The sequence below is a fragment of the Sphaeramia orbicularis genome, chromosome 17 (genome assembly GCF_902148855.1).
Source record: "Sphaeramia orbicularis chromosome 17, fSphaOr1.1, whole genome shotgun sequence".
NCBI lineage: Eukaryota > Metazoa > Chordata > Actinopteri > Kurtiformes > Apogonidae > Sphaeramia > Sphaeramia orbicularis.
Window position 1 is genome coordinate 34,449,939 of NC_043973.1, and position 22,946 is coordinate 34,472,884.

At 37.0% G+C, this 22,946-nt stretch overlaps 1 protein-coding gene across 1 annotated transcript in view; it reads left to right on the forward strand.

The window, feature by feature from the left end:
* Window positions 1–22,946, forward strand: part of LOC115437389 (uncharacterized) — an 89,427-nt gene that overhangs the window by 65,701 nt on the left and 780 nt on the right. The window contains exons 35-45 of the mRNA XM_030160617.1: window positions 1,508–1,624; window positions 1,716–1,808; window positions 4,194–4,408; window positions 6,412–6,605; window positions 7,510–7,764; window positions 10,141–10,370; window positions 10,448–10,612; window positions 12,276–12,353; window positions 15,082–15,447; window positions 16,400–16,753; window positions 20,359–20,694. Coding sequence (XP_030016477.1) covers window positions 1,508–1,624; window positions 1,716–1,808; window positions 4,194–4,408; window positions 6,412–6,605; window positions 7,510–7,764; window positions 10,141–10,370; window positions 10,448–10,612; window positions 12,276–12,353; window positions 15,082–15,447; window positions 16,400–16,753; window positions 20,359–20,694 — 2,403 coding nt within the window. The remainder of the gene's footprint in view (window positions 1–1,507; window positions 1,625–1,715; window positions 1,809–4,193; window positions 4,409–6,411; window positions 6,606–7,509; window positions 7,765–10,140; window positions 10,371–10,447; window positions 10,613–12,275; window positions 12,354–15,081; window positions 15,448–16,399; window positions 16,754–20,358; window positions 20,695–22,946) is intronic.

The window sequence follows — 22,946 nt, forward strand, 5'->3', positions numbered from 1 at the left end:
TTCTAACTCCTATTCTTCTGCTTGTGTGCGTGTAGCAATTAGCTGCAGATAGACAACAGGCCCAAAACTTCTGTCCAAATCTGTTACTGTAGACTCACTGTAAAACTGCAACAGACAAACAAAATATGTCTGAGTTCTGTTCACTGCCTTAGTACATTTACATGGCATTATACATTTAAGTGAATGGGAAATAGATTGCTAGCTCGATGCTAACTTGAATGGGAAAATCCATACACACGCTAACGATTAGCATTTACAGATTAATTTAAGATTTACGTCTTTTTATCCAGCAACAAAGGTTCACATCAGAGATATTTAATACTATTCATTTTGACAACAACTGAACATAAAATACTCATAGACAAACGTTTTTGGGGCCATACAAACAGAGTGAAAGAAACGTGTCTGTTAGTTCCTTCTTATGTCCGAACTGACCACGGGAACACCGCAAGGACAAAACATACATTAGTGACACTTATTCTGACCACTAGAGGGCCCCCTTTGTTTACTTTGAACAACTGAACATCACATATTATTGGGCTTATTAGTATTAGTACTTATTAGTGGGACAAAGACGCCTGTCAATCACTCACAAGCGGAAATAAACGTGTGGACAAAAACATTTGTAAAAGTAGCGGTCTGTTCCATGGACATTTTCGTTTTAAATGTCTTCAGATGGTGGGGCTGAGAAGGACACAGGTGTTTGGAAGCACTGACATGTGGAATTACACTGGTCTACAAAGAAAATGCTTCCAGAATAAAAGTAATGAAATTTTACCACATGAGAGTCACTGATAAAGAAAAACCAAGTAAAAAATGCTGGTTGGCTGAACTTTCCAAGATACAGCCTTGGGTCAAAATGTGAAATTCAAGAGTTAATGAGAGAATGGGTTTGACTCAAAAGGAATATTTGTCTCAGAGCTACAAGATCTACTTCAAAACACTGTCTGCACATTAGAATACATTCACTTTACAGGTTCTATTTAGTGGAAGATTTATAAAACTATTATATAAATGTACATAAACCAATATATATATGTGTAATAACACTTAATCATATACCTTGAAAACATCAGCAAACCGGCACTTTTGTCATTTATTTTCCAATTAATCTTATTAAAATATGTAACATTTAGCACATTTAATGTCTGAAGCAAATCATTTCTAAAAAATTGTAGACCAGTGTTATTTTTATCACCAGAGTACTTCAGTCTGAAATATCCCTGAAAGGAAATACACGTTGTTGATGCCGCCCCCCCCCCCCCCCCCCCCCATAACTATGCGATTAATCGTGACTAATCGCAAAAATCCACACGATTAATTGCGATCAAAAATTTTAATCCCTGCCCAGCGCTACTAATATTATGAAGTGTTGATTTGTGCTATGTGTGGGAACTGGAGTCAGTAGTGTCATAATTAAAGTCCAACCACCTCCAGCAGCGTACAGTTTAGTTTACAGTAGAAGAGGCCACACGTTTGACCAGTTCAACTGTTATTGCTGTTGCAGCTGCAGCTCCCCTCCTTCGCCGTAATGGAGGGAAACTTACGCTGGAACCCCAAAAACAACACAGACTTTGATTATCTGGCCCGAGGGAAACTGAGAATAGAACGACAGGAGTGCCAAGTGAGTAAAACAAACTTTTCAATTTTTTTTTTTTTTTCATGACAAGTTTTCTTTATAAATAATTGATAACAAGGTCGGTCTTTGTCTGTAGATTTCTCTGCAGCTTAATGGAACGTCGGGCAGAATCGGTCTGTCTTCCAGTCTCAGTCACCCCTTTAAATCTAAGATTCCCAAAAGACTAGAGGTAAGATTTTATAGTTTTGACTAAATGTAAAAACTCCAAGAAAAACATTGCTCTTGAAAGTTGTGAATAACGTTATAGATAGGGTTATGTACTGGCAAGAATTCTAGTAATGGAAACATTTTCATTAGATATTAAATATTATCACAATAAATGTCACATCATTGTTTCATTCCAGTGTAAAGGCTGATATTGGGTCCAGAGTAAAATGAAACCCAGTGATGAAACCATTTGTTATTTATGGTTTGAAACAGTTTTATGGTCTAAATATATCAGAAATATAGAGCAAACAACTCAAACCATTAAAATGATAAATCATGCATGAGTAAAATTAAGAAAAATAATGGAATATTGAAATATTTTATGTTTTATTTGACAGTGTAAGGCTCTAGTTTATGTTACATATTACTTGATATATTTTCAAGAAATCAAAGGCCAGGACCAACACAAAAGGTAAATGTATATCTGGAATTGGAGTAAAATTATGGAATAACCTCGATAAAGAATTAAAAGCATGCACATCAGTCACTATATTTAAAAGTATGTTTAAACTAAGGTATTCAATAAATATAAAATATTAGGATAAAGTAAGCCAATTCTCAGTATGAATCTAAGATTTTGCTTAGATTGTATTATTTGTTTATTTATACTATTGTTTAAAACTGCACAATCTTGTTATTTTGTTGTGTTTCTGCAACTTTCTTTTTTGTTAATAGGGTAGGCATAAATAAGCTGTTGCTTCAGCCCATACCTTTTCACCCATGTTTAATATAGAAATCCAAACTGTATGTATGTATAATATCGTGTTCTGTTAAATGGACGAATAAATTACTACTTACCTACTCTATAAGATTGTATCCTGATGATTATAGTCATTAATCTCAGAGGAAAATGATCAGGGTATGATATATGAATTTCAAGAAAACTGTCATAAAGAACTGTATATAAAACACATCATCGTATGAATAAAAACTGTATGAATAGATCACAGCATTGGTATCTGGGATTTTAACATAATATCAATTCAAAATCAGTTCAACAAATTCGCACAAAAAAAAAAAAAAAAGTGAACTTATTTCCGTTTACTTCTGTTGATGTTGAATATTAGGAGTTACTGTAGAAAGGCCCATATTAGCAGATGATATTTAACTGTCCATGTGAGCCAAAACTGGCATAATAATTAATAGTTATGCTGCTCCTTATGAATAAAGATAAGGCGCTGCATGTTTATTTATTTATTTTTTACTTTTCCAGTTAGGTGTGGTATTGCTTACACTATCAAACCAGAGCTAGTGATTGAGGAGCAGAGACACAACTACTGGTTTCAGACATAATAATTTTAATAATTTTACCCATTTTGTAAAAAAAAATTTAAATAAATTTAAAAAATTCACCTGGTTTTATCTTTACTTTTGGATCATCTGAAATAATTCTGATATTTATCCTGTACAGCATTGTTTCAATCTCTTTCACTTACTTTTGTGCTGTTTGTGCAGCTCTTCATGGTGACCTTTTGTTGCTCTTCTGTATCTAATATGTAATTTCTGCTTAATTCTTGCAAAAGAATGTTGCATTCTCCTCCTCCACAAATGCAGAAACAGCATTCAGCCATTAGTTTTTCACTGAATATCTTTCCATTTCACTTATTTGCATTCACCTTTTTGTCAGTCCACTAACTTTAATACCTCTAATAAGTGTTCTGCTGTCTGCTGTTTGTGCTTAAAACCCCTTTAGCTCTATTGGCCTGCCCGTGGGCCGAAAAAATTATATTAATATTCATCTACTATAAAAATAAAATAAATCAGGACAATGGATGTTTTTTTTTAACTTTTGCTCTAAGTTCAGACCCTAATGTTAATAAAAGTACATCAAAAGTGTATTTTAGTGCAAACTTTGATGTTCAAACATGATTTTTAATCTTTGTGGGGTGAAATATACGCTATTAAAAATCTCCGACACGAACAATTAATTTATGCATATCATCGTCAATCCAGCCGAAAAAAAACAGGCGAGGATAAAAAATTCTAATTTCTCTTTTAGTTTGTTACAGTTTACTCAGGCATAGTAATAGATACAATATTTTAGACAATGGGAATAGATTCTGTGAGGACTCTAAATGTCCATAGACACCAAGAACATCCATATGAACCTTATTATTGTGAAGTAATTCTTCATTTACTTTGGGTATGTCTGTTTAGACGTTTTTCCCCTGAAAATATGGTCAGGGTTAAACAGGTTAAGCTGAAAATTCTAACAAAAATAAACAGCACCTAGAGTATTTGAAATGTAATAGAGTATTATAAACATATAATGATCCACTTCAGTATATTGACATCTTCTTAAATAAGAAAAAGGCCTGTTATTTATTTAATATTTTTTCATGTTAAGGCGAAGGCTACCGCAGACATGTTTGCAGGTGGAGGACGCAGTTCGGTGCGTTTGAGGGCTGATGGGAAGGACAGAGTAAAGATGGACGCCCAGATGACTCACTCCATGCATCAAGGAGAAAGAACTCTGGGATTGAAGATGAATTTATCCCAGAGTTTGATGCCTTCAGCCACAGAGCTGCATCTGGACATGGGTGCTAACATGTCTTCAGAAAGGTGTGTTTGGTTCAGTTTTTCACTTCAATTTTAGGTGCATAATTTTGTCCCTATGAACAACACACTGACTGTTAATATAAGAAACTATTTGGGTCCAAACACAGTAATGTCCCGTCAGAGTGAACTTTAATTGATTGTCATTCCAACATTTATTTCAATATAAAGTAGCTCCTTGTTTTGGATAATCCCTTATGTTCCAACTAAAGCAAAAATGAATTTAGAAGTAAAAATGTGGGTCGTTTAGTAACACTAATCTATCAAATTGTATCTAAAATGTCCTGTCAGAGAAATTTTGAATATCATGTTATGACCCATTTGCATGTATCTTGCCCTTACTTGTAGCCTGTTTGGATGTTAAATAAATAAATACATACATACATACATACATACATACATACATACATACATACATACATAAATAAATAAATAAATAAATAAATAAAGTGTTAATCTAGTGCTAGGGGTTTGGTGATTATACTGAATGAATAATCTGAGATATTCAGACATGATAAATTTATAGAGACTTAAATATATATTTAAACAATCGCTCACACTAACAGTAAAATCCTGCCTATGGACCTTCATTATTGCATTGATTGATTTGATTTGTTTGTTTATTTCGAGCATTTACAGAATACATTAAAGCCTTTTTCAGAGCTGATCAAAATGGCTGCCCCTGGGCTGTTTCTTATACAGTAGAAGTTGTAGAGTCACATGATCAGTGTGAAGAATATACGTGCGATTCATGTAGGATTTAACCCATAAAGACCCAAACAACCTCCAGCGACCAAAAGCATCTGTTGTTCTAAAAGGTTTAATACCTGTTGATCCACTAATCCTATCAATGTATGTAAATATTAAGGCAAAATGCAGTTTGTCATCTTTTCATGGTCATCAAATATGACCCATTTGGACATTCAGAGGCTCTGTAGTTACCGTGGAAACACCGTCATCTTCTACAACAGTGATTCACCAGTAAAACCCACAGAGTTTGATAAATGACAGTGGATGGAGACACTTGTTTTTATGTTCAGTTAATGATATACATGACTGACAAAAGTCACTTTTTTCAGTTTTCTCTGTTTCTGACATAATAACTCTCACTGTCAATCTGAGCTTCTATGAACATCTATATGATCAGTGAATTAAATATAGGAAAATACCTGATTTTCACTGAAAAAATGCAAAATATAGAGGACAATATTATAATAAATGGTGATAAATCACTTGAGAAAAGTTAAATAGAGAGAAAAATTCAATTTGGGAACTACCACAAAAGTATCACTGTCATGGGTCGACGTTTATGTTGGTTTAGTTTAGGGGTTTTGGTTGTTGTCTCTTCCTGTTTTATTTTGGTGATGTGGTCTCCTTCCTGTTTGTGTCTGCTCTGTCAGTCTTGTCTCTGTCTTCCTTAATCCCATCATTACCTTCACCTGGTGTTCCTCCTGTAATTGCCCACACCTGTTTGCGATCCCTGCCTTCCCTATATATTCCTTCGTATCTGTTTCCTTGTGAAGAACTTCATGTGTTAAGTATCTTGAATCTTGTTCCATGTGTTTTTGTATATTAGGTTTTTACTTTAATATGAAGTATGCTGCGCGTCCTCCTTTTGTTCATTAGGTTTTTTTAGTTTAGTATTGCGCGTGTTATCCCTCCTCCCTTTGTTTGTCCGTTTTTGCCTTTTGCATTTTTGTTAAAATAAATCCTTTAAACCTCTGAACCTTGAGAGTCTCATGCATTTGGGTCCACCCCAAGTGTTGTGTCGTAACAATCATTGGGTCTTTATGGGTTAACAGGTGAGGTCACATACAATTTTTTATAAAGAGTTACTCTGTGCGTCCAGAACGAAGCATTTTCAGAGCAAAAACAACAGCAAACAAAGCTACACTGGAAAAATGTAAAGTCATCTAGTCAGATTTCTTCAATATCGCATATTGTACCAGTGTGACTACCGAATACAGACGTTTTAACTCTTTTGTGTCTGTTGTGTCCATGTCCACTAGTGTGTCTCTACACAGCACCTACACACAGGGACATGAGGCCCTGTTGGCCCAGGTTAAAGGTTCTCTAAAAGATGTTCCAAGCCTCCAGTTGGATGTTTCTGGAGATCTGAGGCACTCCATGTCCGGCCTTGCCTTCCTGCCTTCAGCCCTGGGTTTGGACGGAGCCCTGGGATGCTCCGACAGTCTAATGGAAGGTAGAGCTCAATGCATTTCAGGACATTTTCTGTAGATTCACCAAAAGATACAACTTTTTCATCCACACACTACTTAACACCAGTAGTAAAAGGTAATATCTGCTCACACACTCAATTAACCTGTTTTAACTGTCAATTTTATTTTTTGGTCAGATTTTATCCTTGTATTATGTTTATACTTTAGCTTGATCATACTCTTTTACTTTTCTTTATCTTACTTACTCTTTACTAGCCCTAAGGCAGTGTTTTTCAACCATGGGGTCGGGACCCCACGTGGGGTCGCCTGGAATTCAAATGGGGTCGCCTGAAATTTCTAGTAATTGATTAAAAAAAACAACAACAAAAAAAAAAACCAACTTACTAACAAAAAATATATGGTGAGTTGAGAGAGACAATCACAGTACATAAAAGACATGACAAACTGTGAGTCTGAAACTGCAGCACTGTGGTTCTGTTTCTGTGTCAAATGTTCATTGTGGTCAGTTTCAGATGCTGCAGCTCTTTCATAATTCATAGTTTCAGTTCTTGTTTGTTCAGTATTAATTGTCCTCCTTGTAAATCACAGCTGGACTGACTGGACATATCCTGACCAAGGAAAATCACATTCTCCCTTTGTGCAGTAATCTACACCTGGATTTACTGCCTCTGTCCACAATAACAGACATTATATAGACTAAATGTCCTCTAACATTGTTTATTTGCAACATAGTATAGCAAACTATTACATGATCAAAAACAAATTAATTTTAGCAAAAAAAAAGTCTCCGTTTTGAATGTCTGGGGTCGCCATAAATTTGTGATCTTAAAATGGGGTCACGAGACAAAAAAGGTTGGAACCACTGCTCTAAGGGTTAATATTACATTTTTATGATCTTTTTTTTTTTCATATTTGTTTGTGTTGCAGGACAGCTGAGAGTCAGAGTGATCGACACCCTGTACAGTGTGGAGCTGAGACATCAGAAAGACTATGGGGAACATTTGGACTCAGCAGATGAATTAGACACATCAGGAAAAACCCTGCACCGGGTCCAGAACTGGTTGTGTGTTTGGTCCGGAGCTGAGAATCTGTGTGTGAATACAAGCCACCGACTTGGAGATAAACAGAGAGGGGAAATCCACACCCACCTCTCTCACTCTTTTCACCTGCTCAGTGCCACAGGTAGTCATTTATTCTGTACTGACAGTCAATAGAAACTTTGAGGTGTAAATGTCTGCATATTTCTACTTGTAGGGGGTTGCAATTACCTTCTCCAGGAAGTACTGTGATCACTTCGCTTTGTGTGTGTGTTTGTTTGTTTGTTTTCATCTTTAGTGTAAAACTCTTCCACCCATCTTTCCCAAATCTTCCCCACAGATAGGCCTAGGCCCTGGGACCAACCCATTACATTTTGGTCCCAGTAGGCCAAAGTTCAAGGTCACAGCATCTACAATTTTCCATCTGTCATCATTGAGCAGTTTTCCAAAATTCATCCAAAATTCCAAACGACTCTGATTCTCCTCCAATTGGATCCACCCGTAGCTTAGAACACTATCTTGTATCTGGAACTAAATTGTCCACATCCACTGTGGAATGTGGACTCTGTGGACATTTCCATTGAACATTGAAAATCTCATTTACCACACGTTTAAAATTATAACTCAATTAATATTGATGTGAATTGAATCTAATTGGACAGACACATGACTGGTACCAAGATTCAACTGTTTCTGCTGTATGGAACAACCTGGAAACTGTTGAATTTAAACAGAAAGAATTGATCTACACATGCACACCGTTCAGGGTGAAGGAGGAGCTCTGAGTTCTGAACACTGGTTTTTCATTGTGGATTTCTTGATGCCTTAGTGCTGGGGTAGTTCAGATAATGATGAGCTGTCATGTTGTCACGGTTCATTGCACATGGGTTGGTCTCTTTGCTAAAGTGGACCAAATACACACTGAGCAATACTCAGTGGGTCTGTGCACAATCTGAGGACTGGTTTGGAAGGCCTATATAAAGGCCCAAAAAAGGACACCAGTGTTAGTCCAGTGAACTTCAACAAACTGTTTTCCCTCCTGCCCTCAGGGAAATGTTTTCGGAGCCTGAAGTGCAAAACTGCCAGATTTTTTAAAAGTTTTTATCCAACAGCCATAAGACTGCTGAACAAAAATTGAGGGGGTGAAATGAAATAATGGAATGCGCAATAATAGGTGTAATAGTGACCCCTCCATCATGCAATATTCCTTTTTTTTTTTTTTTTATCTTTTTCTAACTATTTATTTATTTTAGTGCAGTTTTTAATATTTTATCATATACATGGGTTGTTTTTAGTTGGTGTTTTTAGGATTCTTTTTCTGTATTTTTATTTCGTGCTGTGCATTTTGCTATTTCGTTCTTTAACAGCATCTGGGATGTTTTTATTGAATGACAATTAATAAATTTGAATCTGAAATCATGCCACATCTGTCACGTGAACGACGTCTCCGGGTTGGCACTGGGTAAGGTGGAGGCTGGTTTGAGCTCCAGTCATATATCCAGGCCTGTGTATGGGCTGTTCCCAAACCTGGGTGAACACCACAACACCACAAGCTCTGTTGAACATAGACCGCCTGCATCGAAGCAAACGGAGGCCATACCCGGTATTGACTGTTGGGACTGTGTGTTTGGCAGGTGCCATTTTCTTTTGTTAAGTTTTTTGTGTTGAAATTATTGTTGAAACTTTAAATTTTTGTTTCTGTATGCCAATATCCTACACAAATGATTCATATGAAAAAATTCCAGTTTAGGGCAGGGCTGTCAAACTCATGTTAGTTCAGTTTCACGTTCAGCCTAATATGATCTAAAGTGGGCCTGACCAGTAAAATGATATAAATAATAGGATAAGAACTCATAAATAATGTCAACTCCAGGTTTTCTCTTTTTTTTTGAGTGAAAAAAGTCAAATTCCATGATGAAAATTTTATACCTACCAACCGTACTTGAACGTAACATGAACAAATATGAACAACCTGAAATTCTTAAGAAAAAAAGTGTAATGTTGATCATTTATATATGTGCATCACAACTTAAAGATTTAGTAACAGGCAGAATATTGTTAAAATTCCACAGACTTCTCTTAAGACATTTCAGATTGTTCATATTTGTTCAGGATAGTCTGTAAATGTAACTTTTTTTTCTAATTTTACTTTTTTTATACTAAAACAAAGAGGAAAATTTGCAATTTTCATTATTTATAGGTTATGATAATATGTTACTAGTCTGATCCATTTTCGATTGAATTGACCTAAAATGATTTCAACATCCTTGATTATTAATATCTTCAGTGTAATTTTTGTATTTCACAAATTCATGCTAGGGGTCAGATTTGACCCTTTAGTGGGCTGGTTTTGGCCCCCGGGCCGCATGTTTGACACTTGTGGTTTAGGGTTTCAAAATAAAAATTATGTTGAAAAATATGGTCTCAAAGTTTTCATTGACTGTGAGTGTACATAAAATTCTTGTTGTCATGTTTCTTTTTGTTTATTTTGTCATTCGGTGTCTTTGTTTGTGGATTACAGGCGTACCTGCCAACAGTAGCGCCAAGGTGAGCTGGACCCAAGAGAGTGATCGACTGTCGGTCCTGACAGAGGTTCAAGCAGGAGTGGAGCATCTAAAAGCTGAGTTTAATGGAAGCAGGACAGATCATCTTATGACCCGATGGGAGTTCCTCACGAAGCTGCAGCACCAAATGAAAGCTCTGCTAAAAAGAGGCGTATCAAGCTCCATTCAAGCAAAAGCACATTATCAGGTACAAGAATAAGCTTTTTCTTTTTCACCAATAACTTTATATTTTCTGCATAACAATTTATTGTCTCATATTTTCAGTTACAAACAGATGGACTGGACACAGGCCTGGTGCTTCTGATGGAAGATACCAGAATGGTAGACATCCTCTTCAGTGTCGGCTCAAAGAACAACACGGTTTTAATGGCAGCGCATTTGTGGCAACAAATGAAGCTGCTGCAGGGAGTCATACCCACCTCTTTGCAGGTAAACAGCACCATTATTACAGGTCGCTTTCTTGCTAAATGTTTGTTTTTTATCCAGATATGTATTTAGAAAGTCATAATGTGCATTGTGTAGAATTTAGGGCGACATATTTACAGAAATTAAATATTGTGTTGTACAGTTCTGTGCAAAAGTCGTAGGCCAACTTTAGTTTTGTTGGTTTAACCCTTTCATGCATACTGGTCACTCCAGTGGACAGTTCTTCTCCAGCTGTTCTCATATATTCATGGATTTTGTTGTTTTAGTTGCATATCAGCCAACACTATGGATGCTTATGCATCATCCCATAAACTGTCAATCATACCATTACTGTAACTACGCTGTTCTTGATAAACCTGATCTAGAGTAACATGTTTAAGTGTAAATCAAGTGCTTGTTATTGTTATAAGCCTGTAATTAACTTTTTTTTTAAAGTTGTCGTTTTTTGTTTTTTTTCATGAACAAATGACAAGTTACGACTCAAAAATCACCAAATTCACCCAAAAATTACTCAAAAACAACCTAAAAATCACCCAAAAATGAACCTAAAACCACCTAACAATTACTCAAAAACCACCCTAGAATTACCCAAAAAACAGCTAAAAAACACATAAACACCACCTAAAAATCACCCAAAAATTACCTAAAAACCACCTTAAAACTACCCAAAAATCGCCCAAAGACCACCTAAAAATCACACAAAAATGACCCCAAAACCACCTAAAAGTTAGTCAAAAACCACTTTTTTTTTTTTTTTTGCATATTATCTCCATGAAGTGAGTAATGACTAGTATTAGCAATTTAAAATGTGACAGAACTTCAGATTAGTGGCATTAAAAATGTCTGGTAAAGGTTCGTACTGTCTTCCACATATAATTATTGTAGGTAATTCATTTATTAGACAAACTAGTAAAGCAGGTAAACAAACAACTACCCCTTTCTGACAAATGAATCACCTATAATAAGTATTAAAAACGTTTTTATTTCATAGTTTTCACACACTCTATCAGTAAATACATGTTTCTTTGCTTCAAAAATTAAATGTGTGGTGTCCAGCTGAGTGGACATTTTTGCAGCTCCATGAAAAATAAGTTCATAAAGAAATTTTCTTCAGGCATGTTTTTTTCATGCCTAAAGAGGAATAAAAACACTTACGAAAAAAATCTGGATTAAGGTTCTCATAATTCATGCATGAAAGGGTTAGTAAAGTTCTATTTTCCACACATATGCATATCTCAGTCTTTGTATTAAGATCTAATCTGGGTATATGGGATGTATGTACAGCAGTAAAAGGGAAAAAACAGCTTCTATAAACCAAAGCGGTAATATTTAGTGTGGCCTCCCTTTACCCTTAACATATCTTTAACCCTTTTGTTCAGACAATGTGAAACGTATTGCATTAATCAGAATCTGAACCAGTTGCAGGATCCACCCACTTTCCAGGGACGCATGATCAGTAGTTTCAAATTCTGCTAATAATAAAACACACATTATATTTCAACCTTTTTTTCTTCGCCTAATAACAGATTGGATTAGGATGTTGGTAAACCACAGAGTTTTATGTGTCTGGTCTGAAGTTATGTTCCTCTGTGAATGCCTTCCATGTCCTTCATTAGTTTTTCCTTTGAAAAACATACTCTGCCAACAGGGGGTTTTGTTTTCACAGATGAACTGCACAGGGGACGCCGCCGCACACCGACTCTGGGCTCAGTGCTATGGAAATGTGGCAGGCCGCCCTGTGGAGGTACGAGCCTTTCGCTCCTATAGACCACACAGCAGGCTCTGCTATGGCCTGGTACTCACTCACCCCCGCCTCAGTGCTCAGGCTAAAGGCTGTTATAGCACAAATGGTCAAAGGGAGCTGCGAGCTAACCTCACTCATTCATCTGTACGTGTGCTGGGTGTTCTGGGTGTACCCACTACAACTGGCCTCAGGCTCCTGCTGAGGCCTGGGCCTCGCAGGTGGGCACTGGGTATCGGTTTGGTGTTTGGGCTTCAGGTACTGGATGTGAATGTGGGACTGAGATTGGAGAGGGATGGGCTGTATGGATGGCATGGGTTAGTTGAGTTTGGGAATGGTGGTGTGAAACACAAAGCTGAGGTGACTGGTCGTATGAAGTTAGAAAGCAGGTGTAACATGTGGGTAGATGTCAGTCTAACACTGGACTCAGGTAGATCCAGTCTGCTGGTGTCGGTTCGGTGTACAGGTGTGGGGAGGCTGACGTGGGTCCAGGTTAGGAATCTCAAAGGGGGTTTAAAACCAGAGAAAACCTCCCTAACTATACATGGACAGGCAGGTAAAGATGGACTCAGAGGTTCTGCGGATTTAGAAACCCAGCAGGACTCTCTCCAGTGTCTGTTGTCGGTACTGCTCAAAGACCACAAGGCTGAAGTGGACTGGACCTTCAAGCACCACTGGGCCTCTCTCGCCTCCATCATCCCAAACAGAGTGGATGTCCGAGGGTCCGGTCAGTTCCGTGAATCCTCCCTGTCTGGAGGAGCTCAGGTGTCTTTTAACAGCCGTTCTGCTCAGATTGACGTGACGGCTGCCTGGGAGCCCACCGCCTCCTTCAGGATCATCCTCCAGCAGAACCAGGCCTCTACCAGGTTAGCGGAGGCGCTCACTGTCAGCATGTCAACCACTCACAGTCAAACACGGTTCAGTTTGGACAGCAGCAAATGTTCCATGATCATCCTGAGGAGTCGACAGAGGACAGAAGAAGACAGGAGGACCGCGTGGAATTTTTTTGTCCAACAGCGATGTGTCTTATTGAAGGTCAGAGAGGAAACACAAGGGAAAGAAAACATCCCAGAAAGTGTTTCCCAACTGAAGGAAAGCAACAGAGACATCTTCATGTTGGAGATGACTCTTATCTTTCCTGTTTGTGCAAATAACATTTATACATCAAGTGAAAAAAGGCATAATCTTAGTGTTTTCATTGATAAAAACTATGATGATATTGTCCAAAAACATATTTTCTTTAGAGTTAAATCAAAAAAACACAAGCCTGCAGTGCTGCGTAGGTATCGTTGGTCTTCTTTCCTTGCTTCTGGTGCTCGTCAGTGTTGGGATCCAAATACTAGTTGCTTGAAGGAACTGAGGCACTCAGGATAGGGCTGAGATGAAAAAGCCTTTATTTCAGCATGGCCAAACAAGTTAAAAACTCTAGCCGACGTGTTGCGGCCTATGGGCCTTCATCAGGGCTGATATAAGAAGGCCGCCCATATGGATCCTCCTATATATAGAGAGAGGTCACATGACTGGGTGGACCTTAAAGACAAAGACTGCAGAATTAAAAATTGAAACAGACAAAAAAAAAAAAACAGAACAGAGCAATACATGGTATATAAGCAAACAACAGTAAGACATTTCAAGCACTATAAGTCTTCACATTAAATAAATCATCAGAAATAAACATAGACAATAAGGTTTTTTTTAGTCAGGAGGCTGAGGGGGGGCACAGATAAGCCAAGTGGGCTGGATCCCACTGAAGTCAGACAAAAGGGGAGAAGTGGAGTTCACCACTCAGGCCTGGGTATTGTGTAGCTCTCAGAGTATACAGTATATCCAAAAGGATTCTCTCTGTAGGAGCCTATTTAACCTGTCTCCTCCTGTGAAAAAAGGTGTAATCTTAGTGTTTGCATTTACAAAAACTATGATGATATTGTCCAAAAACATATTTTCTTCTTTGTGCAGTACAGAGAAAAATGTGTAAAACCATCGATAGCATTAGGAAGGAATTACCAATGATCTATGCAGCACCACATTTAATAGTAACTCAATAAAATGAAATACAGTTTCACTTGATTATGTAATGATACACATTCTGTATGCAATATAAAATGTATTTCCTCACATTTTGCAATAGATTATGACATATTGTGGGGGTTATTACAAAATACAGGAACTGCATGTAAGTAACTCTAGCAGGAAGAGTTGCTTAAGTAACTCTAGCATTTTGTGGCAACTTTTTGAAGGTCTTTTTGTGCTCTGTCAAAAGACCACCATAGTAGCCAACGCTGGCAAAAATAAAAGCATGAATGGATTTTTCCATGTTGGTTTTTGACATCAACTCCATAAGTTTGGCTTTAATTTGTAAGATATAAATAACAGCAATGAGAGTCAGCTATAATACCAGTCTGACTTATTCTTTGGGAAGTTTAATTTAACTTGAATAATAGAAATATGATGATTGCAGATGAAAACAGCCATTTTGTGTTGGTTTTACGTAATGCGCCATGTTACACTTATGTTATCAAAAGTGTAACTCATGCATCTTGTGATAACTTTTGCAATATGTAATGATTTTTTTAGACCTACATAATGAATGGAAATGTGATGATAGCTAAGGTCTTTACAAAATGTGAAGTGTAATTTATTTCCATGCATGTGGTGTATTCTACATGCATTGTAATTATTATACATTGTTACATTTCCTCCTTCTCATCATCATTTCGTCTTTCCTCTGTAGACCGTCCTGCCTCCTCAGACCTCAGTCAACATCTCTGTTTCGCGTTCTGGCTGCTCCACAAACGGCAGCGTCGTTGTCCAGTCCAGGGACGTTGAGAAAGGCCGCGTCATTCTGTCCCTTAAGTGTCAACCCTCCCTCAGTTTCCAGGCGTCTGTCCAGCACTCCATTGAGTCTTTACAGATGCTGGGATTTCCAAGCCATGGAGCAGTGATCCTGAATGCCTCGGCTGCACATGGACCTGCTGTGGACGTTGGCGTGGAGCTGGGGCCTTGTTATTTTAGGGGTAATTTTGGGAGGACGAAGAAATCGGAGGAGGACCTGTCGACATATGCTGTTAAAGTTACCAACTACTGTCCTGCACTACAGGTACGGAAACACTCCATGTGGTTATGAAGAGGAAAAGCTGGGACTGGGCTCATAAAGGTGTTTTGGATGGTCTGTGTGTCAAACATATGACCCGTCGGCCAAAACCGGCCCAGACCATTGGGTCGATCCTTGACCTATGGGATGAATCTGCAAAATGCAAAAATTATACTGAACGTATTAATAGTCAAGGATGTCAAACTCATTTTCAGGAGCCACATACAGCCCAGTTTGACCTCCGGTGACCTCAAATAATACAATTACCTATTGATAATGTCAGCTTGAAACTTTTTTCTATATTTTAGAGTGAAAAAAGCAAAATTCTAATATGAAAATATTTACATCTACAAACCATCCTTTGAAACATGTGAATGGCCTGAACAACCAGAAAAGTCTTAAGAAAAATAAGTATAATTACAACAATATTATGCCTCAGCTTCTCAGTTACACTGTTGCACAATGGATCTACAAATGCACAAAACCATTAGTAACAGGCACAATATTGTAAAAACTACACTTATTTCTTTCAAGACATTTCAAGCTGTTCATATTTCTTCAGGTTATTCACATTTTTCGTGAAATTATAGTTTATAAATGCAAACATTTTCATGTAATTTTACTTTTTTTTTTACACTAAAACAAAGAGCAAATTACGGAGTTGTCATTATTTGTAAGTTATTATGACAGTATTTTATCTACTTTAAATTGAATTGGGCTACATATAGTCTCTGAACTAAAATGACTTACAATTCACAAATCCATCCCAAGGACCCGGATTGGACCTTTAGGTGGTCCAGTTTTGGTCCGCAGGCTGCATGTTTGACACTCCTGGTCTACAGTGTAACAGTAACAAGTAGGTCAGACCACTTGAGCCCACTTTCAGCCCAGTGTTTACTGCTGTGTGTGCACTGCTCCCAACACCCTGCTTCAGGTTGGTGTAATCTGTCTTCATTAGGGAACCGTTCTCCCAGTGTCCCTGGTTCTTGAGGGCCTCCTGTCAACACTCCCCTGTCACTTGACCTTCTCCTCCACCATGAGGGTCGACACCCAGGACCTGACTGTGGATCTTCATCGGTCCTGCAGCCCTCTTCAACTCTCCGGCTCCATCAGTCATTCCTTCCTGGAGCTGAGGAATCAAGGTCTGCCTCAGATTATCACCATAGAGGCCAGCGCTCCTGGAGGCCCCGAACAGACCGGGACTCTGCTCATCCAAGCCGGGACATGTCACATCAGAGCCACTAGAGTCACTGAGGTCAAAGGAAGGACACAGTGGGAGTGGGCTCTGGAGTCCAAGTGTCCTCTGTTACAGGTAGGGTTGTATGACGACTGAAGTGTGCTCAGAGGTCTTCTTTGTGTCTTTGTTCATATTAAATCAGTCTCAGTGAATCCAAAGGAACTTTGTGTTGGTAAATGACAGCTGTTCAAATGTACAGGATTTCAGTTCTGTTCAACATGTTGATGCTCATATGAACTATGTTTTCAGCTCAAAAATGAACAATTTCATCACAATTAATGCTATATTTTCAGGTCACAAATGAACAAGTTCTATTTGAACTGAATTGAGCTGAAAAACAAATCTTCTGTTCTTTTAGATTCCCCAGTTTTTCTTCCCAGAGTCTCTCCTACATATCACATGTTTTATTTGTACAGGTTCAGTCTGGAGTATGGTGCTGATCCATCCTGCTTATGTTCCACCAATACATACATGAAGAATGGCACACAGCACTGTTTAAATCAACAGTTTTACAATAAGAAGCATTTTTATACAGAAAGAACAATTCTATATTGTTCTTTCCTCTTTAGTCTGGTGATAAACTATCCAATAAATAATTGTGATCCTAGTTTTTGCACAGGGATCATTAGTGTAAACGCTGACATGGCTGCAGAGCATCAGTATGATGGGATCCACAACAACCACGTCATATCCGTCCACTGACACATTTAGTGTTTTTGTGTCAGCTGGGATTGTTTTAGATCCACAATACTAACATTTATGAAGAAGAGCAGAATTATCAATAGTAAGTCTATAAGTTTATTCCTAATAAACTACTGGTACTGACCAGAGCATCATGGGTAATGTCACGTCCGTCCACCAGCAAAAGTTTTCACATGCACGTGCTATTCCAAATCCAATATTTATGAAAATAGAGCTTCCACTGTCAAAGAATATCAGTAGTCTGTGCACAAATGGATTAGCATTATTTACACACACTTCTATGACTTTAGGACAACTGGTTTTTTGACAAAAATGGACACTCATTTGACCCCCTGAGGAAATTTGAGCTGATGAATAATTACAGAAGGGAAGATTTAGGCCGGGGGGGGTCAAACATACTGCTCACATTTACATTAGTGACTGATTATACTTAACAGGTAACCTACTGAAACCTAATTTAATATTTCAAATTTCATTATTTAAAAAATTTCATTAACCCATAAGGACCCAAACAGCCAAAACCTTCTACTGATCTAAACTGTTGAATACCTGTTGATCTAATAATCCTATTAATCCATGTCAATAATTGGTGTAAAATACAGTTTGTCATCTTTTCATGGTCATCAGATATGACCCATTTGGACGTTCAGAGGCTCTGTAGTTACCATGGCAACACCGTCATCTTCTACAACATTGATTCACCAGTAAAACCCTTGGAGTTTGACAAATTACTTCTGATGCAGATGTTTGTTTTATGTTTAGTTAAAGATACATTTTTGCTGAAAAAGTCATTTTTTCTTCAGTTTTCTCTGTTTTTGATATAATAACCCTCAACTTTAATCTGAATTTTTTGTGATCATCTACAAGATCAGTGAATGAAATACATGAAAATACATGATTTTCACTGAAAAAAAGAAAAACACAGAGGATAATATTAGAATAAATGGTGATATATTGCTTAAAAAAGGCTAAAATAGAGAGAAATACATTTGGGAGCTGCCACAAAAGTAGCACTGGGTCTTTATGGGTTCATAACCTAATGAAATGAGTTTTAATATACAGCACTTTTTCTGGTAGTGGCTGAAATACCTGATCTAATATGTCTCCCCTCACACCTGTCACTATAACGTCAAACAATGAAAAGTGGATTTAGTGTCACTAAACACTGACGTCTCAATATATTTCCAAGCAGAATAACTCATCAAGTTATCTGAACCAAGATGAGTACTAAGTCTAAGTCTAAGTTGTTTCATTGATGTAAGTTAAGTACGTCTTGAGTCCTTAAAATTATAATTCAAGTCAAATCATGTGACTCAAGTCCTCTACCTCTGTTTCACCATATTTACATATGTGGTCTATATTTTATTTTGTATGTCTCTAGATTTGAAAAGCATTTTTTAATTATTATTATTTCCCTTTTTGCATTTTATACTAGTAATATTTGAGATGTTATTACATGATTTAAGAGAAAATTTCTGCAAAAGAATAAAAAAAATAGAAAAACGACAAAAAACTGTCCTGTGAGTATGAAAATGACTTCTCTATGTGGTCAGTTTATATGTATTTATTAATTTAAATTATAATGAAAGAAAATACGGTATATTTTTGTTATATAGACCCTTCAACTAGAGCCAGGTCATACCTATATTTCAGTAAAATCATAATATGCAGTAAAATATACTGTATTGCATCATAATGCCACAATATGTTGAGAAGTACATAATAATTTAATGTATATGACTGTATGCATTTTTTTTTTGTTACTTGTATTTTATTAATTTTAAAAGAACAACAAAATGAAAGCCCAACAACATGAACATGTCTGAGTAGCACAGTCTTACCTATTATTTTGCTTATATAATGTCCATTTTTTCCACTTTTTGTTCATTTGTGGTTCTTGTCGTCTCAATCTGTGTTAATTTTTCCATTAGAAATATGTCCTCCATCGTAGTTATCCATTGATCCTTTGATGGTACGTTCATCTTCCCCCATTTCCTTGTTATACATTTTTTTAGCAGCTATCAACATCACCTTTACCAAATATTTATCGTATTCACGTATAGTGCCATCGCCAAAGTTGCATAAATAAAGAATTTCAGGTTTCTTTGGAATTGTGTACCCTAATACTTGACATAGGACATTGCAGATCATTTCCCGATATTCCGAAAGTTTTGAACATTTCCAAAAAACATGAGAATGATCAACATCCATCTCCCCGCATTCTCTCCAACATTCCTGATGCTTAGGTGGAATACAAATCTTATAAGGTTTTTCCAGGCAAATTCCCTCCATGTCCAAGAACTGGTAGTTGTATGATGTAATTTCCACATGTTTAGCCAATCTATATCATCAATTTCTATGTCAAATTCTCTTCCCCATTTTACTTTTACATAGTAAGTTGTTTGCTTATCGAGATTTATTAAGGCTTTATATAATGCTGAGATTATCCTAATATTACTATGTTTATATGCTTTAGTCATGATTTCAGCCACATCGCTCTCTTCCATGGAGGGTCCCACCTGTATTTCCCCTTTAGAATAGTCTCTCATTTGAAGATAACGGAAAAAATCATGTTTCTGAAGTTGATATTTTTGTGCCAAAGTTTGGAAACTCTCCAGCCTCCCATTATTTTCCAGAACACACCAAGCTGTAACTCCCTTAGTTACCCAATATTTATAGTTTTGGTCAATTTTGGATGGCATAAATTTACTATCATATGCTATCCATTTTAGTTTTGTTGCATGTCTTTGGACTTTATGTATATGCAGCATTCTAAACCAAATACTAAATGTATGTTTAGTTATTAAGTCTAAATTCATTTTATTTTTTTCATAAGCATCTTCATCTCCAAGAAAGTTTTGGATAGGCTGTTCCAGTGTTCCAATTTCAATATCTCTCCACTTACCACGGTAACATGGATTACACCAACAATATATATGACTGTATGCTGTAACACTATTTTTTCTTGTCCATTCCAGGGTCATTTGAATGGATCGGTTTGGCAGGACCCTCAGGGCGTCTGGGTCGCTGTTGTGGATACCAGTGTGGATGGAAAAAGGGGTTTCCTGAGGGTGAAGGCCAGATCTGAGCAGCAGCTGAGTCTGGAGGGTGAACTGGGTCACAACCTTCCTGTTCTCAGAAACTTCCCAGAGTACAGCAGACTGAGAGTAACCGGCAGGTCTGGGAAACAGCGATATGACGCAGAAGCACTACTTCAGATGGGCCAATGTGCGGTTACAGCCAGTGGAGCTGTAATGTCTCAGCCTGGCCTGCAGGGGTCAGTGCTGTATAACAACAACTGCACTGTCATTCAGGTGAGTATATGCAGTCCTTGTATCCTACACATTACAGAGCAGATGGACGTGTAAGTTAAATAAGATGTCACTGGTTTGAACAGATGAAATCACATCAGCCCACTCCTGGCATCCCTCCATTGGCTCCTGTGTGTTTTAGAATTGATTTTCAGATTTTACTGATCACTTTTAAAGCCTGAATGGGTCTGGCCCCTAGCTGTATAGATGAGATGCTAGTTGACTAGGAGCCAGTCCGCAGCCTTAGACCCTCTGGTGGGGGGGCAGAGGGCTCCTGGCTGTTCCACAGTCCAGGCTTAAATCTAAAAGTGACCTGGCCTTTTCCATCAGGACCCCCCCGCCCCCAACACACACACACACACACACACACACACACACACACTTTAGAACAGCCTGCCCCAGGAGATAAGGCAGAGGAATTAGTGCCAACTTTTAAATCACTTCTTAAAACACATTTTTGCAGACTTGCTTTTATGTGATGTTTGTCCCTTTTAATTTTTAATTTCAACTTTTTAAAATGGGATTTTATCCTGTTTGATTATTAATTTATATTCTCATACATGATATTTTCTCATTTCTTCATTTTTGCATTGATTTGACAGCATCATGTTACGTTCTCCCTGCCCTCTTTACTCCGATTCACTTCATTTATTTGAAGTACCATAGTTTTTGCATTTGTTGTCCACATCTTTCTTATTGTGTTGCTTCTGTTTCAGTGATTTTACTTGCTTCTTGTATCCTGCTGTTGTGCCCTCTGTCAAAGCACTTTGTAAACTTTGTTTTTAAAGGTGCTGTACAAGTAAAGCTATTATTATTATTATTATTATTAAGATTATGGCCACATCAACAGCCATGGTATCCGTTTTACAAATATTACAGGGTGGGGAAGCAAAATTTGCAATGAACATTTAGTTGTTTTTTCTCAGCAGGCACTACATCAATTGTTTTGAAACCAAACATACATTGATGTCATAATCATACCTCACACTATTATCCATACCTTTTCAGAAACTTTTGCCCATATGAGTAATCAGGAAAGCAAACATCAAAGAGTGTGTGATTTGCTGAATGCACTCGTCACATCAAAGGGGATTTCAAAAATAGTTGGAGTGTCCATAAAGACTGTTTATAATGGAAAGAAGAGAATGACTATGAGCAAAACTATTACGAGAAAGTCCGGAAGATACTATTAAAGAACAATGGGAGAAGTTGTCACCCGAATATTTGAGGAACACTTGCGCAAGTTTCAGGAAGCGTGTGAAGGCAGTTATTGAGAAAGAAGGAGGACACATAGAATAAAAACATTTTCTATGATGTAAATTTTCTTGTGGCAAATAAATTCTCATGACTTTCAATAAACTAATTGGTCATACACTGTCTTTCAATCCCTGCCCTTCAAAATATTGTAAATTTTGCTTCACCACCCTGTATATATATGGATGAAAGCAGTTACAGAAAGTTAGTCTTTATATCTGACATAATGTACAACAAAAAGAGTGGAATTATATTAACCTGTGAGAGTATCGAGGCAAATCAGCACACACTTTTTATTCCAGCTCTTTTCTGTCTCAATATGTGAATTATTCCTCAATCATAGCAGAAAATAATAATAATCATCATCATCGTCATCATTATCATTCTTCTTCTTCTTCTTTCTTCTTCTTCTTATTATTATGCTTGTTTCCAATATTGAAATTTTATTTATTTAGATCCATTACACAGTGCTTTTTCGTAAAAACACATAGTAAAATACAAAAGAGCCAGAACATCCAATAAAAATAAGTAAAAATAATTGAAAAATTACCAAAAACATACCAATATTCAAGAAATTCCACACAATCAAAATTAGTTTTTAGAACAGAATTATAATAAAATACTGACTTAACCTCTTTCAGACTCACAAAAACCTTTCGACCATTAAATCCCTTTTGGAGGTAAGTTATGACTAAAACTATTAAAAGGAAAATAAATGAAAGTCTTTATATGTTATGAATCTCTTAATACATTTTAAAATATTGTTTTAGTTCAAATGTGCTGTATTTTTTTTTTTTTTTTTTACTGTATCTCTCATTTCCTGTTTTTTTGTCACCCACATAAAGTGCAGATTTTTTTTTTTAAATGTATGGTTTATTTAATAGGGACTGATACATACAATACATAAATATATAAACTGAGACCAGTATCCCATGTAAGCATCATAATCTTTGGGACATCTTTCCATAAAAGGGCTTTTATAGAATCAAAGAGTAAAGTAT